The 18409-nt window shown below is 34.5% G+C and overlaps 1 protein-coding gene across 1 annotated transcript in view; it reads right to left on the bottom strand.

The window, feature by feature from the left end:
- GRM7 (glutamate metabotropic receptor 7) overlaps window positions 1-18409 on the bottom strand; it is a 490233-nt gene that overhangs the window by 61782 nt on the left and 410042 nt on the right. The window contains exon 8 of the mRNA XM_070933577.1: window positions 13869-14804. Within this exon, the coding sequence (XP_070789678.1) occupies window positions 13869-14804 (936 nt within the window). The remainder of the gene's footprint in view (window positions 1-13868; window positions 14805-18409) is intronic.

The following is an 18409-nucleotide window of genomic DNA, read 5'->3' as shown; positions in this document are numbered from 1 at the left end:
AATGGAGACGCAGAGCCAGGTGTGCAAGGCGCTGGCCCAGGTCGACCGCGGCGCCGCTTTCACCGTGGACTGCTGGGAAAGGAAGGAAGGTGATCCGAATTCCGGGGTAGAGTGGGGACGCGTTCCTTTCTCGTGGGCCCCGCACTGCCTGGCACCTCTTGTAGGTTGGAACTAATTCGGAGTACAGCTTCCCCTCAATGTTGCCGGCGCTCCCAAAGTGTCATCGGTCAGCGCCAGCAACTCAGATTCGGGTACCCGGCGTATAAGACGACCCCCGACTTTTGAGATGATTTTCCTGGGTTAAAAAGTCGTCTTATACGCCGGAAAATACGGTAGATGCACAATTCTCAACTGACAACAAATCCTACGAGTATTTTTATATTTTATGGAAATTTGCAGTGCAACAAGTGTGATAGGAAAAATTAACACCAAACTTTCAAGGAACAGAATCTATTGATTTATGACCTCCTAAGCAAGAGTTAATCATTAGGATTAGCCTTAAATTTCAACCACAGATTCTGAGACATTTGAATATACAATATATCATTTATGTACCTTTCAGTTTCACTGCTATGTTTTAACATCCTACATAATCATTTGTAAGCTAAACCTAGAGGAAGAAAAAAGAATGAGGATATGTTTGAGAAACAAATCCTTACATAGACAAGGGTTTGTTTGTTTGTTTTTAGTGGTTTTGAGTCAGTTGATTCTTGGTGATTGGCTGGACAAATTTTCTAAGAAACATTTTCAGAAGTGATGTGTCCTACCCTGTTTACTCTAAAATAAAACATCCCCTGATAATAAGCCCAATTGGGCTTTTGAGCAAATGGCAATAAAGCCAAGCACTTATTTCAGGGTTCAAAATAATTATGAGACAGGGTCTTATTTTCAGGAAAACATGGTAGCCACCTTCTTCCTAGTGCTGAGAAAGAATGACTGGCCCAAAGTCACTGGGTTTGTGCCTAAGGTGGTCTACAACTCATGGTCTTCCAGTATTTAGCCTAATGCCTTAACCACTACATCAGACTGGCTCATTTATCCATGATTTTGTTTATTATTAACTCAAGGGAAATTCTTACCATGAGGAAGAAATTTATTTACCACAAAGAGACAGCCATCCAAAATCATTAAAAATGTTATTGCAGCTATCTAATCAGTTAAAAGCTTAAAATACAGGATCTATATCAGGAACTATGACACTTTTGAAAAGTAATCCTTCAAGTTGAGATTGATCCAGGGAACCTAGAACCTAGAAAGACATATCCATGTGGTTTTCTTGGAATTACTATTTGTTTATTTCATTTATTATTTAAATTTGTAAAGTCACCTCAGAGTGATACTGCATACCATCCAAAGTGGATTGCATTGTAGAAATGGTTTGCCCTTGCTATCTGTGAAGATGCTTTGAGAACTTCCCAGTTTACCTCTCATTCCTGAAATTCTCCAGTCATGTCTGGTCTACATACTAAATTTTGCTTAGCTACCAAGCACAAACAAGCCAAGTACTCAGGTATTTTATACAATATGATTAAAAAAACAAAGAACTGTATAGCCCATAATAGTTACAAAAAGTTTTTTTAAAAAATAAAGGTTATTAAGATCTAGTCCTGAAATGCTGGCAAACACATGATTAAATAAAATTGCATTTATGGTAAGCATTTTTATTTAAATACAATATAAAAAGAATTATCGTACTCTGTTACCCCAAATAAATGTGCCACATCTGTGATGTGCTCCTTCAACCTTCTGCAGATGCCAATTATGTGCTACATAGATATATTGTCAATTTATTTCCAATATTTACCCATTTTGATGGCTTAAGAGTAAATAAAAAGGGACCTGAATTTCTAAATCATAGGGCTTACTCAAATATGCTACCCAATGTAGTAAAAGAAAAACCCTTTAATGCTTAATATCCCAGGAATAAGGGGACTGAAGAGTTGTGCCTTGCATAAAGAATGAAGTTAACACCTTTCATTATATAGTTGTTTGAGATAAAGAATTTTTAGGGAGAAAGAAATAGTAATTGTAATTCAGCATGAAAAACATTTATGCAAATATAAAATTCAGGTGTAGAATTTTAAGCTCTCAGTAGTTTGCCTGAATGATGAATTAATCAATCTTTCTTTCTTTGGTACCAGATTTTTTTTAAAAAATCTTGTCACATCTTTTTCCTTCTTTCTGTGAACTTGTGGGTCACATCCATATTTAAAGCATCTATTCCTATATCATTCCTTGATAAGATAGCAAAAATTAATCTGCAACATGAATAATAAATGGTTATTATTTAAAAAAACTGAAAATTCTTCCATTGAATTTGTTCATACATTAAATTATTAACTAAAAATTTCCTGTACATCAATGTTGAGATTGCATATTCATTAGTAAATAGACGCATATACTTAACTACTATAAAAATTGTCCCAAAATACCATAGTCTCTTCCTTAAATTGTTCTAACTGTATTTAAAAAGCTGATAAAATTGCTGATTTCCATTATGAAGATATGTTTCCAATTCCATTTAAATATTTGCTGTTGTATTTGCTGAACTTCTATCAGGGTTCTTGCATGTTCTTTTAAATAAATGCTTATTCTGTTGTTTCTGTAAGGCACAGAATGCTTTATGATTTCAGAGTTTCAGGGCACGTTAAATAAATATCATTCAAAGCATTACTCACTCTGGAATGAAAAAGAAAAGCAAACTACATTTTTACCTCTATTTTCTTAGAATAAGTCTACAACAGTATTGATTTCTTCAAGAAAATTGCTCTGAAAACATTGTTTTGTTTGTTCATTGGAAGAAGCAAAGCTCTTTTATGTAGCAAAGCTACTTTGCATGGTTTCAAGGTTTAGTTTCTATATTTGCTCCAACGTTCCCTTTTATTTTGGAATAGATCCCTTAAGGTAGCTTTCTGGTTTTAAGTTTCTTAAAAAAAAAAAAAAACAAAAAAAAAAACAACCCTGGAAATAATTATTTGAAGGATTTTTTTTTCATTTGTACATATAAATATATCATATTGCTTATCTCACAATAAACATTAATGTGAATATATAGCTAAGAACTATTTAAATAAATATTAATATATTTACTAAGATGTATTTCTATTAAAAAAACCATCACAGAATTCAAGAATTCACTCATACACATATAGATAGATATGTAGATATAGAAATAGATGATAAAGATTATATAGATAGATATAGATATAGATAGATCCACATTCACTATTAGACTCTTTTCTAAGATAGTTTTAAAATTAATACTTGGAAATTTTCTGTTGTTGAATTAAAACTAAATATTGGGCATATGAATTGTTGAATCAAGAGAATTTCATGAATGTCTCAGAATTTCACTATGGATGACAGGCTCAACTATGATAAAAATAAATATTATATTGTCATCTCTAAATCTCAATGATCAAAGCATGAAAAATTATCTTCCTTGCTTGACTTCAGCAGATTAATGTTGCTGTGAAGCTGAAGATCACATAAGGGACATGTGTTGATGCCAACACAGAATTCCCCCCCCCGCCATACAATAGCGCCATACAAAATGAAATCATTTTGTCAAACTAACTTCTTAATTTAAAGTGTTTTTTTTTAAAGATAGGTTAACAAAGTTTTAATGTTTTTCATTTTAAAGAATTAAGAATGCCATTTCATTCTAACAAATTGTAGAGAAAATCTACAGTAAGGGAAACAATAATACCATCTGTTTAATTTATTGACATAATATATGGAAGGGAAAATAATTATTTATGCTGGCCATATCACTGATTTTGAACTAAAGAAGACAGTGATATCCACAAGCAGCCAGGCAGCCATTTCACTGTCAGCCTAATATAGATATCCAAAAAAAGAGGACAGGACAGGAAATAGAAAATTAAAACAAATAACCAAATAGAGTTAAGGCATCAATTTAGAAAAAGGAGTTATGCCTTAGCCACAAAGCCAGGTGGTACAAGCCTTGGACCAGTCACTCATTCTTAACCCTAGGAAGGAAACATTGTCAAACCACTTCTGAAGTCTTGGTGAGAAAACTGCAGGGACTTGTCCAGGCAGTCACTAGAAGTCATCGCTAACTTGATAAGATGACGACAAGAAGAAAAAAGATTAAAAATTACAGTTGATTTACATGTTTCCTTTTATCATTGTTATGGGAATGATGAGTTGCATAACTCAAGGTTCGGTAGAATGGAGTGTCATAAGTAGGAGTGCTAAGAGCTATGTTTTTAGTTCCACAATGTATACGTTGACAAATGGTTTCATGGTACCCTTTTGACAGGCACATTCTTGAATATATTGTTGCTATAGCAACTGCTACTTTATGCAGTTTCTCAGAGGTGTACAGCACTTTCCTGGTGAAATACACATTAGCCTTGTTAATCAAGCAATGCTGTACATGGCAGGAAAAGGAAGATAATCCTTTTGTTTTAAGAAACACTCAGTAGGCAGAGTGCTCACTTGCTAATGTGGCTTTATTTAAATGGTACTTTATGCAACCAGAAACTACCCCATTTATATTTCCTCTCAGTGCCTTAAAATGGAATGTGTACATACATGCAATGACACAAAATGGATTTAGCAACAAATGGACTTAAACATTTTCCATTTCCCAAAGGAAAAGGTGGCAGAGTCAAAGATCCATAATACAATCATAAAAACAAAGTTTTGTTTAGGGACAAATGTTTTACATTTACATTTTTCCATAAAATTATATTTCCATAAAATTATACCAAAAAACGATGATGTGCCTTGGTGGCACAGTGGTTAGAGTGCAGTACTGCAGGCTACTTCTGCTGACTGTCAGCAGTTCAAATCCCACCAGGCTCAGGATTGACTCAGCCTTCCATTCTTCTGAGTTGGGTAAAATGAGGACCCAAATTATTGGGGGCAAACCAAATTATTGGGGGCAAATAAACTGCTTAGAGATGGCTGTAAAGCACTGTAAAATGGTATATAAGTCTAAGTGCTATTGCTATTGCTATACTTATTTATAATGTAAATGATAAGATATGAATAATACTGTTCATGTGACAATGAGAGTTTAATAGTCTATAAACCAGAAGATGCTTAATAGACTTCACAGTTAGCTATATTGACAGCTTCTTCAATTAGTTATTAAGGAGTTGAACAATCCAACAATGATCCATGAAAGTTTATGAATTTATTTAAGGTGCCAAAGAAGAATTTTAATGCACATGGCAGAATCATAGTCTGCTCTAATAATTTCTCATTGATTGCATACAAAGAAAGCCTAGAGGGGAAATAAGACTCAGTAGCCATACATTAGTCAATGCTCAGTTCTCAAATCTTGCTACTCTTTGTAGCACATAGACAGCAAACTATGATCTTGCAGATGTAGAATAGCAGGCAGAACTGGGGATTTGCATCTTTAGTTTAGAGTTGTTATGTTTCCACAAATGGTCCAACTTCTGCTGAATTCTGTCAATCCTTATCTGGCACCAATTTAATGTTGAACTTTAATTGACTAGATTCTTTCTATAAGCTTCAATAAATCTTCTGTGCTGCAATTTAACGGATGAGCCTGTTCCTTTGCACCTGACAGTATGGATTATTTCTACCCAAACTGTTTCTTTCAAGATGCCCACTTTTTAAATTACAAAATCTTTTTATTTTTATTTTTTGCTTGCAGATGTATTTGCTTCCTTGTCTATATATTTACATATTCTGATATTATTTTTCACAATTAAAAATAAATATAAATAGCACTATAAAATAAACACTAAGTAAGATTTCAGCAAATATTTTTCAGTGCTTTTTATAAATTAATTACCACTAATATGGCATTCCAAAAAAACCCCAAAACCCTATGAAAAGGGATAACTTAAATGTATCTGCCCCCTCCCTAGGGAATATGTGATGATAATATTACTTCTCCCACTCCCTTAATTATGAATTCCTGCTTTAATTGAAAATACAAAGAATCATAAAAATAGTATGCTTCATAAGGCAGACAAAATTTTCTTATTATCCCATAGGTTGACATTGCACTTAATAAACATTTATTTCAGTTTTGGTTTTTCCTACATAATAGGAGGTATATATGGTCCAATCATGATAAAGGTCATGATTACAGCAGTTTTTTAAACAGGAGAAATATACCAAAAAACACCACCTTTTTACAGAGTATTGAAGCATGCACCTTGGTGTGATTTCATCCTAAAACTGAGTTCTTTTTCATTGTTGTCATTCAGAAAACATCTTCAGAAATAACTTGCAAAGATACATTTGTCAAAGAGCTGCAGAAGATTAAAAAGAAAATCCTAGGAAACCCATTCCAATGGTTTTCTAAGTAATTCTCAATCTCTCCAGGCTTTCTCTCTGGCTATTGTGAAATGACAATATGGTCTAGAAGCACATTCTGTGTTCTGGTCTGTTTCCACCAGGGTATCATATATTAAGACTTAAGTCCCATGGTATTCGATAAGAGATTTAAGGTCACACTTAAGGTAATTCCCAGACAGTGTCAAAAGGATATGGATAGGAAGATTGATCTGAAAGAGTACCAGCCTCTTTTCAGATTCTGAACCAGATTTTCAGTGAATTAACCTTCTCTAAAAAATAAAAATAAAAAAATCAGTAGAACAAAACATTATTGGCAGAAGTTTAGAAGCAGTTTCCATGATACCTTGGAGCCAGGGTGGCGCAGTGGTTAGAGTGCAGTACTGCAGGCTGCTTCTGCTGACTGCTGGCTGCCTGCAATTTGGCAGTTCAAATCTCACCAGGCTCAAGGTTGACTCAGTCTTCCTTCCTTCCGAGGTGGGTAAATATAATAATAATAATTTATTATTAATAAATAATAAAATAAATAATAATAATAAATAAATGAGGACCCAAATTGTTGGGGACAATATGCTGACTCTGTAAACCACTTAGACAGGGCCATAAAGCACTGTAAGTACTATTGCTATACCTTGTGTTTATCTGAATATATTTTGACACATGCTATTTTATATACTGGAAATTTAAAAATAATAAAATCTGTCTTGAAAAGACTAATGTTTCAATGTAGATTGGTCAGATGTTAAGGCCACTATAATGAGTTTAGATTTAGTACTAGACAATCTCAGAAAAGTATGAAGAAAAAAAAAGAAAAGAAAAAAAGAAATAGGCACCTTTCATTGCAAACCGCATCCCCAAATATTTTACTGTATAATTAATATACCCATTTTGCTGTATATTATTAATTTTCATGCTGCAACTGAGACCTGTTTCAGATTTATTCATTTGACTTATCAAGATAGCAAACTATTAATCTATGCCTCTACAGAAATGTGTTTGTGTCTTTGTGTGTTTTTGTATATACATGTACGTATACATGATATTCATTGAGAAATATAGCCCAGCTACCTAGGGTTGTAGTTAGTACCTGCCTGTAGAATATATAAAATGTGTGCATGACAAGATATATATTTTCTGCATAAAAGTATTCTAGGTAAAATTGCTTTCAGTCTTCTACTACTTTTCATATTTCATGACAAATATACATATTCCAGAAGCCTCCAAAGAACAGAAATAAATAAAAATGAAAAGAAATTTCCAAGAAAAGATGATTCCAGAAAATAATTTCAATAATTTTGTGCTAATTGCTTAAATAATTTGCTGCAGGGCTTGAGGGCTTGGTGAATTCACTTACCTACTCCCTTTCTCATTTTACAATTCTAATATTTTGTTTCAATTTGGTTTATTGATTTCATTCTGCTCTGTTTGACCTTACAGGGGCCATTTGTGCTCTTTTCAAGTGCCACTTGGTATTGATTCTGCATCAGCCTATAGTTTCTATAATTGGTCTAACACTTGTTGGGAGTTGACTTTGCTTCTGAACGAGACATTCACAAATATGGGGAGAATTTAAAATAGGTTTGTAGACGAGACCAATTATATTGGTAATATTATCATGAGCATTTTGTTTGTATAACATTTTTCTAGACAGGTGAGTTAACAAGCTGTGATACACTATGGTGCTTAGCTGGGAAGCAAATGGCACACAAGGAATTCAGTTGTCCTGACAACAGAACATATTATAGTATCTCTAAATAGTTGAGATTGTTATTAAAATATTGTGATGCACCACACTCACTACAGAACAGCTAGCATTATACTTAGATCTATGAGATATGACTAATCTTTAATTCTCCTTAAATCATTGGCTGGTGCTTTTTAATGAATGAATGTTATTAATGAATAACAATGGACCATAATTGAAATTTTCCCATTATCCTTATGAACCACTTCATAAGTAGACACTGAACAAACACCATCTAGCCATGATAGCATTATCTTTCCATCCAGAGTATCATTTTTCATTTGTGTCTCTCCTCCTCTTCCTCCTCCTCTTGCTTCAATGAATCCTTAGTTGTTCATGTAATGATAAAATATGTAATTCATACTCACATTTTTAAACCATATTATTCTTGAAATCATATCTACTACCTTGATATACAATTCATATCATATGCTTAAAACTACATAATTGCTTTTAACTTTTCAGCTTAAATGTGATGAAACTGATAGCCAATTCTTCTAAAACATTCTTTGTAGTATACAACAAATATGAGAAATAATCTCATCTTAAAATTCTTTACCTTTTTTAACTATTATAATGTGAATAAGTGACATTAGACTTTTTTTTACTCCAGGTTCCATCCTAAAAATACTGATCAATTATCTACAAAAATATTGCAGATTTGGATTTGTCCAAAACTAATTTCATTGCTGGCAGAAATTGAGAAATTTCATCTTGGCCAAAAAAATGAAATCAAATATTTTACTTCATTATACTGCCATTGTGACTGGCATATAACTGATCTAAAGCATTAGAATCATGCTTTATCATGACTTTTATGAATTCAAAACTGGACACCAGAGGATGGATGGATGGATGGATGGATGGATGGATGGATGGATAAATAAATAAATAAATAAATAAATAAATAAATAAATAAATAAGCAAGCAAGCAAGCAAGCAAGCAAGCAAGCAAGCATGACCTTTGTTTTTGGTTAGTACTAGAATTTACAAAGTAAAATAAAATGTTATAACATTTGAAATGCTCCAGAAATTTTTTTGAATAATGGGATCAGATATTAGTTGCTACAATGTCAACAATGATATCTGTTTCTATGGCTAGACTATGTCCAAAAGATGTTAATGAAGGAATGACAGATGCGAATGAATATTTTGAAAGATTTACAACATAAAGAACTGAAACAAAATTAAATGACATAGAAATATTAGAATCAGAAATAGTGGAAAATAAAAAAGCATGGAATATAATATAATTAAATTAGAAACAAGCAAAAGAATCATTTGGATAAGCATTATCCAATGGACATACAAAAGAAGCTAGTTAAAGTCTTGAAAGTTAAATGGGAAATACAAATGATAAATTAAGGGAATGACCTAGATAAGGACTCTTTATTAGATTTACAAAGGTGGTTTACTAAATCATTGAAAAAAGCATTTGGGATGGGAAAAATTGAAGTGAGATCAGAGCCTGCAAGAACATTTGAGTGAATTAAGTTCAAGATTATTAGAAGTAAAAGGAAGGAATATAAAGTTGGTTGGTTTGACCAAAGTTTTTAAAAAAAGATGTGTTTTTATAAAGCTCTGGTAACCTTTTACGAACTTTTTGCTGATACCAAATCTTTATTATTTCTTTCTATTTCTCTTAGTTTAGTTTGTACTTGTTTTTATTATTATAATCAACATTGTAAATTATTTTAAAAATAAATTATATTAAATTAAAACTAAGCTGCTATATTATATTTAAGTGTAGTTATAGAACAATCATCATTGCCAATAAGACATAATATACCACCACAAAGGATTTGTGTTCAACTGCTTTATGCCCAAGGGTCCTACAGTTTTCTGATAAGGGATGTCAGTGGTTTCAAGCTCAAATTAAATATAACAGAACATAAAGGACAATCCTGGCAAGTTCCACAAAATGTCTTGAAAGTGAGGGAATAATTCCAGTTACAATCATGTTGTCTGAGAGTTTCCACATATCTGCTGTCTTCAATGAATAGGTAACTCTCTACGGATTCATACACACACACAAACATACAAGCAAACAAATACAGAGAGTATGTATTTACTTATGCCTGTATTAATGGTGTGTTGTATTTTTAAAATTCTGTGACTTGGTCTTGGATCATAAATAAACAAACAAACAAACAGTTAAGTTCAACAAATTCAACAAAACCACCCTGCCAAATCCAGTAATAATTTAATATTGTCTGAAGCTTGTTGCACTTTTATTAAACTAAATAGCCCAGAATGGACAATTAAAAGGCCATTTTGGCTGTGGTCCACATACTGAGGTTGCTATCAAAATTTTGGAATCAACTATTAACAAGAAAATTGGCCAAAAGGAATCCACAACCTCCAAAACCATTGTTTTAGAAGCCTCATTAAAGTTACAAAAATGTGACTCAAAAATGAACCGTTATAAACTTCCAATAGTATAGAATTCAAAAATTCTTGTATATTTCATGCCAATTAATAGGGTAATGATCATACTAGCAGCTTTTTCTCTTTTCATAAATAGTATCTATTCTAACCCAAAGTGACAAAGATGCAGTTAAATAAAAGGCTTAGCCTTGTATAATCTTCAAAAGAGCTACTTTGTTAAAAAAATATCAATTTCTTCCCGAGTAACCTTTGACTCAACATTAAATAGTTATATTTGACAGAAAAATAGTCTGTATTTGGAATTATTTTATACTTTGTTCTAACTATCGTTAAGATTAAAAATATTCTTCATTGTTACCGTTTCATTTTAGGGGCAAATAATTTATCATTCTTTACCCCTGTTCCCAATATCTTTGTTCTATGCAATTCAATGAATATTCAGTATATCATACACATAGAAGAGATTAAGTTCTAATTTAGGAGACAGAAAAGATTTATGTAGATCTGGTGTAGGTTTCATTGCATACATAATTGCTTAATTTTATTTTCCAAATATCCTTGTTTAGTTTTTTTTTTCCATGAAGCATATGAAAAAAATACAACCTTTAATAATAATGCATTAAAAGCAGCCCAGACTGTTATTTAAAAAAAAAAAAAAACTATTTGAATATTGCTTTTACCTACTCTATCAAAAAAAGGAAGAAAAAGAAAAAAGGAAGAAAGGAAAAGAAAAGAAGAAAGGAAGGGAAGAGAAGAGAAGAGAAGAGAAAAGAAAAAAGAGAAGAAAAGAGAAGAAAAGGAAAGAAAAGGAAAGGAAAGAAAAGAAAAGAAAAAAAAAGAAAAGAACCACAATTCTTTTTAAGCAACATCTTGAGGAAAAAGAACATTTTTTTTCTTTATAATAATTGATAGTGTTATTGAAGCGTGATCAGAAAATGCATTTTGAAGTCGAAAAGATATGCACTCAAGTAAACTGCAGAAGTGCAGATTAAGAGAGATAATTATATTGCTTTTGAAGCAGGAAAGATCAGTGCATTTAAGAAGAGGGTCATTTGTGTTCCCGTGACATGGGTTAATTTGAACAACATATGCTTTGCTTCTGTTGGTACCTTTCTACAAGATGCTCAGCACACAATCCATGGAATTAGAGCTGCTGGGATAAGAGAATATTCAATGAACTGACTGCAAAATAGATTTTGGTTAGCTATCCAAAGATACTTTATAATTCTGTGCACAAAATGAACAATATCAATGTTGTGCAAGGCAGTTGCTGAGTTTCTCTTGCTGAGATAGAACAAACTCATTGCATAGTAGATACCCTCCCCAACGTTTCTAATTGGATCTGGAGGCTGACAGAGAAACAAAATTAGCAAGTTAATTTTATATAAAAGAAGAGAAGAAGAAGATTAACATTAACTAGGGACATTAAGCAAGGTAGTAATTATCTAAATGCACAGTAACAGACATGGAGTTGTATTTAATGCTGCTTGTCAAGAGTGGAAATCATTAGGAGAATAGCTTTTTCTTTTAAAACGTGCTCCAGAGTATTGGAATGACCTCCAGAAGTAATTTGGAAGACCTCTAGGAAATATAAGGCACAATAGATTAAGTGATATTGGATGAGGTTCACTGTACTTTTTTAAAGGAGGCTATCTCATTTCCTAATTTTGGCCCCAATAGATATTGGTGGGATCTTGAATTGTTTCATGGACAGACTCCAATTCTATTTAATTTAAATTAGGAAATGTAGGAAACAATATGATTTTCATTACCTGCATTTTGTTATTTAATATTAGTAGTGAATCAGTGAGAGACTCAGATAGATAGATAGATAGATAGATAGATAGATAGATAGATAGATAGATAGATGGATGGATGGATGGATGGATGGATGGATGGATGGATGGATGGATGGATGGATGGATGGATGGATGGATGGATAGATAGATAGATAGATAGATAGATAGATAGATAGATAGGCAGACAGGCAGACAGATAGATAGACAGATAGATGATAGATAGATGGATGGATGGTAGGTAGGTAAGTAGGTAGGTAGATAAATAGATATAGATATGCATACATACATACATACATACATACATATACATATACATACACATATATGTGTCTATATGCATATGTGTGTATACTGCATATATTCTGTATATATACATACATATGTGTATGTGTATACACACACACCCCTCTGAATGTAAAGCACAGGGAGAAAGACTTCACATATATGTGTATGGTATAAGGTGAATGGTACCCTTCATATTTATGGCTGTACTTAGAAGATGGCATTTTCCTTGTACATGTTAGTGTTGTACTTGCAGATATACTCATAGAAGGTATTACAATGAACATATAAAATCTAATGGGAGCTACATCATGCCCAATTCTTAGTTTCAGATTTGGGAATATAAACTACCTTAATACAATCCTTGGTTTTACTGCTTGAATTGCATCACAAAATAAGGGGTGAGAAGAATAACAGAAACCCATGTTCAGATATATCATGTGCAAATTTTGCAGAGAAAAACTGTTAGACAATTGAATTCAACAATGACATATGGTTGGTAATGGTTCTATTTGGTTTCTGCCTATCTGGTTTTCTGTATCTTTTAATTACCTGGACATTTATTTATTGTTAACCATTTATTAATTCATTTAATACCGTTCTAATGCAAACATTTGTTTGAAATTGCCATAGTTGAAGTAAAAAAAAATACTATGCTTGGCTATACTTTTTCACTGGATCCAAGTATTATTACTGTTTTTATCTGAGTAAAATCCCAAGAATATCTAAATAGCCTTGGAATGCCATTGGCATAACCTGAAATTATCATAAATGGACCTTCTTCTTTTTATTAAATGCAACACAATATTTTTTTGCAACGAAGAGATGGCTGGATGTTGATAGTTATTGTTAGGTATATTTGGTACATATTAATACGTTTGATTCAGTATGTACGATTTCAGGAATGGCCGTTCATATTTACTTCATATTTGAGGAATTGATACCATAGCAATAAACAATCTTTTGCTCTCACTTTGTCTGAACTGAAAAACATGGGCCCAAGCAAAATATTTTTTGATAGACATTAAGAATAAGAAAGCTGATTAAGCTATACACTGCATTTCATACTGAAACAATTACTACTTTCCAGTTGTGGCTGAAACAGTTACAACCATGGAATTAATGGATTAAGTGATTCTTGTGCTTTATTTACCACTTTATCAATCACTACCATCATCATAATCTTCACCTAACTACAGGAAAAACAACATCAGCAACTTTATGTATAGCTGAAGCACTTACCAATCATTTTTGTCCAAACATTTTTCCCCCATATCCAGAAGGTGGTTTCAACACTCCTTTGTATTTTAAAATGTAATGGTTTTATAAATTACTTGATTTTCACCTACCTTTTCAGCTGCTTGGGAAGTGCAAAAAAATATTGGAATGAAGGCAAGCCATACTATACATGTAGTGTACATAGTGAATCCAATGGGTTTGGCTTCATTAAAATTTTCTGGAACACCCCGAGTCTTGATGGCATAAACAGTGCATGTAACCATTAGGAGAATGCTATACCCCAAAGAGCATATTATTTGTAGATCCGTAATGTCACATTTGAGAACGCCTCTGGCTTGATCCGGTTCCATAGATTTATGTTCATCATAATCTATAATACTGTTTGGTGGATCAACAGCAAACCAAATGAAAACTCCAAGAAGTTGTACTGATATCAAACTTGATGTGATTGCTAATTGTGATGTTGGGCTAATAAGCCTGGGTGCTGTCACTGATTTTTTGCCCTGTTCAAATATGCGATAGATGCGGTTTGTTTTAGTCAACAGAGCAGCATAACTTATGCACATTCCCAATCCCAGGAAGATACGCCGGAAAGAACACACGGCAACATCTGGCTTGGCAATCATCAAGAAAGTGATGATATAACACAGAAATATTCCTGTCAATAAAACATAGCTAAGTTCCCTTCCAGAAGCCCTCACAATGGGAGTATCATTGTACCGAATGAAGGTTGCCATGACGAATATGGTGGCAATAATTCCAAGCATGGCCAGAAAGACTGGGATGACCGCCCAGGGTGAATGCCACTCCAACTTTACAATAGGGATAGGGCTACATCCGGTGCGATTCTCATTTGGTCGTTGATTGTAGGAGCACAGCTTGCAGCTCACTTCGTCAAACTGGTATTGGTAACCATCACACAGTTCACACTGCCAGCAGCAGCTCATCCCTTTCATAATCCTTTTTCGTTCTCCTGGTTTACAGGGAAGACTGCAGACTGAAGAAGGGGTTTTCTTCACTCCTTTGCCCCACTGCATTTCATCCATCTAAGAGTAAAAGAACATAGAATAAATGAGACTGCTTATCCGGAAGTGACTATCAAGTAGGCCTAGTGCCATGATGGTGAACCTATGGAACGCATGCCAGAGGGGGCACACAGAGCCCTCTCTGCTGGCATGTGTGCTGTCACCCCAGGTCAGACCACCATGGCGTTTCTTTCATGAGTTTCTGTTTCCCTGCAAATGACGAAACAGAAGCTCACGAAAGAAAAAGATCTTACCTCTTGCCGCGCTGCCAATGTTGGGATGCCCCGCCTCCAGCCAGCCAGCTGGTCTTCGGGTCTTTGCTGAGCATGCACGCATGTCTGCACATGCGCATGTTTGTGCATGTCTGCGCATGTGTGTGTTCATGCATGTCCACACATGCCCACATCTGTACGTGCATACACCTTTCAGTTTGGACATGCGCGCACACATACAGTTTGAGCATTCGGTGTCTAAAAGGTTCCGCCATCATTGGCTTAGTGGATTGGTGAGTTGAGTAACAAAGACATGAATATATTGGAGTAAAAAAGAGATGGTAGCAGCGAGGAAGAAAATGAGAACTGTTGCTGAGGGAATAAGAAATAGAAATAAAAACTCAATGAAGAAGCAAATACTAAAGGAAATAAAGGTTATTACCATAGGGAAATAGCATGAAAATAGTTTCGATGGAAACCCACATAATTGGAACAATGCATTTTCTCCTATTAGCATAGCATTCTTTGCATTATTATAGTATTCTTCTCTTGTGAGCAAGGGAGCAAACACTCGAATAGCCGGCATAATCTTTTAGAACAGAAAAAGTTCATTTTGTAGAATTTGCTTGAAGTGTGGCTATAGTTTAATGAACAGTGAAGCCTGAATAACCATGGCTCTTAAAGCTTTCTTGAAAAAGCCCTTTATCATTTCTTTCCAAATCCTGAATTAATTATTTTCTGACACTGATGTGTCTACTCCCCATCCCTTTTCTAAGCAGCCTCAAGTCACCTACGTGTGAGGTGGATCATTTGTTTAATAAATAATTAAAATTGGAAGCATGTTTTGATGTATGCATGTACAGTGATCTAAGTTCACATTGACTTTCAGGAATCCTGACCCACGTTGTGTCCCCCCTACCACCACACACACACACACACACACATACACACACACACACTGGAAAGATGTGAACGATAGAAACATGGCTGAATCTCCCCATCCCTTATCTATATTAAACATACTATTTCAACATGGCTATTTCAAGCAAGCCTGTCAAGGATTTTGATTTTATTTTTAAACAAAGATCTCCAATTAGAATAGCTGCTGCCCGTACTAGTCCCAGGCAGAGTGGAAACTGATCCAAATCTTTAATCTTTTTTTTTTCCTGAAGTGCCCTACTATATATTAAATAATGAGTTCCACTGAGTTCCATTTACCAATGCTACAAATTTACATTGAGTGACATTGAAAAGATGATTGATAGACATCCAAATTTCCTTGGAACTCACAATGGACTGAACATTCTGTTTCAGAATAAGGATTTATTTGTCTTTGTACGTGCAGACTTTTTTTTCTAAGTCACATTATAATACAGTCTGGCTGTACTAACAGAGACAATGACTAGAACAAAAATTGCTTTGTTCTTTTCTACATAAATTGGCCGTGTATAAGTTTCAAAAGAACAAGATATTATTCACTGTGGGCAAAATGAAACCTAATGAATTGAAGTTGTATGTCACATTCCAAGGCAATAGTGGAAAAATACTCAGAGGGATACCTCTAAAAGTTATTTTTAAAGATTCTTGCACTATATGCTAGGTACTGTGAATAGACTAGAGCTGGAAGGGACCTTGGAAGTCTTCTAGTCCAACCACCTGCTCAAGCAGGAGATTCTATACCATTTCAGAAAAGTGGATGTCCAGTCTCTTCTTAAAACCTCCACTGATGAAGCACCCACAACTTCTGAAGGCAAGCTGTTTCACTGGTTAATTGTTCTCACTGTTAGGAAGTTTCTCCTTGGTTCTAGGTTGCTTCTCTCCTTAATTACTTTCAATCCATCATTTCTTGTCTTGCCTTCTGGTGCTTTGGAAAATAAGTTGACTCTCTCTTCTTCATGGAAGCTCCTCCAATACTGGATTGCTGCTATTTTATTAATTGTGTCTGCCTTATTAATACTGCTATTTATTAGGTCTGGCACAAGAGGCATACTCTGGGTTCCATGTACTAAAGAATGTGACTTCACATTTCTGTCACAGGTGAATATTGTATTGTGACCTACTGATACTTGTTTCATAATTCTTCAAATTTTGGAGTTCTAAATAAATAGATGAGTGAGATCTCTCAAGCATATCTTGTCACTAGAAGATACATTCTAGAATTAATTGTGTTACTATATATTCATAGTTGAAGAATTTGGGTTTACCTTTGCTACCAATATGCCTTGGTGCTCTATTCAATCAGATTATGTGAAGCAGCAACAAGGAGATGGATGGATGGATGACTGGATAGATAGCCTCACTACTACATACATTACAGTCTATATAGGTTGCAAATCAGTGGTGGGTTGCTACCGGTTCTCCCCAGTTCGGGCAAGCCAGCAGTAGCGATGGTGAGCTGAGAGCCAACCGGTTCACTCCAACTCTCAACTGGGCCCTCCCACCAGCCCCTGCGCTAATCCTACCTATATTGGTTCGTTTTTAGCCCAGCTGATAGGCGCAGCAGAGCAAATTGCCATGCCTCAGCTGTTCTGAAATGGAATGTGTTTGTGCAAGGCGCAAATTCAGCGTGTAAGTGAGCAAAGCGAGCATGCGTGCACAACTAGCGTGCAAAGCGTGTGCACAAAGTGAACCAGTGGTAACACAGGTTGAAACCCACCACTGTTCCAAATAAAGAAATCTGGCTTTCAGTATAGACAGATTTAATATTTAGTACTTTTTCTTCCAATATTTTCTGAGTAAAATCTTTGTGGAACATATCATTTCTGGCAGTCCCATCCCCCCCCTATTTTTAATGCACTATATCTTCAAAAGATGAACTAGAGAGTATGGAGAAGAGAAAGAACCTGACATGTGAGTGGCACAGTTTTATTTACAATCTCATGTAATATTAGATGACTGCACAATCTCGAAAAAGTTGGCAACAGTCATGTCATTTTATTTTTCTTGGATACATGTGAGCAGGAGGTTAGAATAAATTAGCATGTAAATTCGCTAAAAAGAAAACTAGCAGATTCTTCCAATCCTTTCGCTGTTTAATACGTGAAAATAAAAGCCATTTCCTTTGTACTGAACATAGTCAAGGTGGCTTGTTGTTTTGACACTGACAATGGTCATTCCAATCATGAGGTCTGTTATGTGAGATTGGCAGCATTACCTGCCAATAAGCAGGCTGCTGCAATCTGCATCATTTGCAGTGTCTGTATGGTCTTCCAAGGTAGCCCCATGTAAAGATAATTGCAGCAGACAAGTGTTTCTTAAAGTGTGCTCCTAGGAACTCAAGACCCACTCAAGGGGCCTGGTGGCTCAGCAGACTAAAAGTATTGTGATTAACACCAGCTGTCTGCAATTACTATAAGTTCGAATCTCACCAGGCTCAAGGTTGACTCAGCCTTCCATCCTTTCTAAGGTAGATAA

This window comes from Pituophis catenifer, unplaced genomic scaffold (assembly GCF_029215685.1).
Source record: "Pituophis catenifer annectens isolate HBS135680 unplaced genomic scaffold, rPitCat1.0.hap2 SCAF_2, whole genome shotgun sequence".
Classification (NCBI taxonomy): Eukaryota; Metazoa; Chordata; class Lepidosauria; order Squamata; family Colubridae; genus Pituophis; species Pituophis catenifer.
This window is presented reverse-complemented; position numbering and strand designations above follow the sequence as displayed.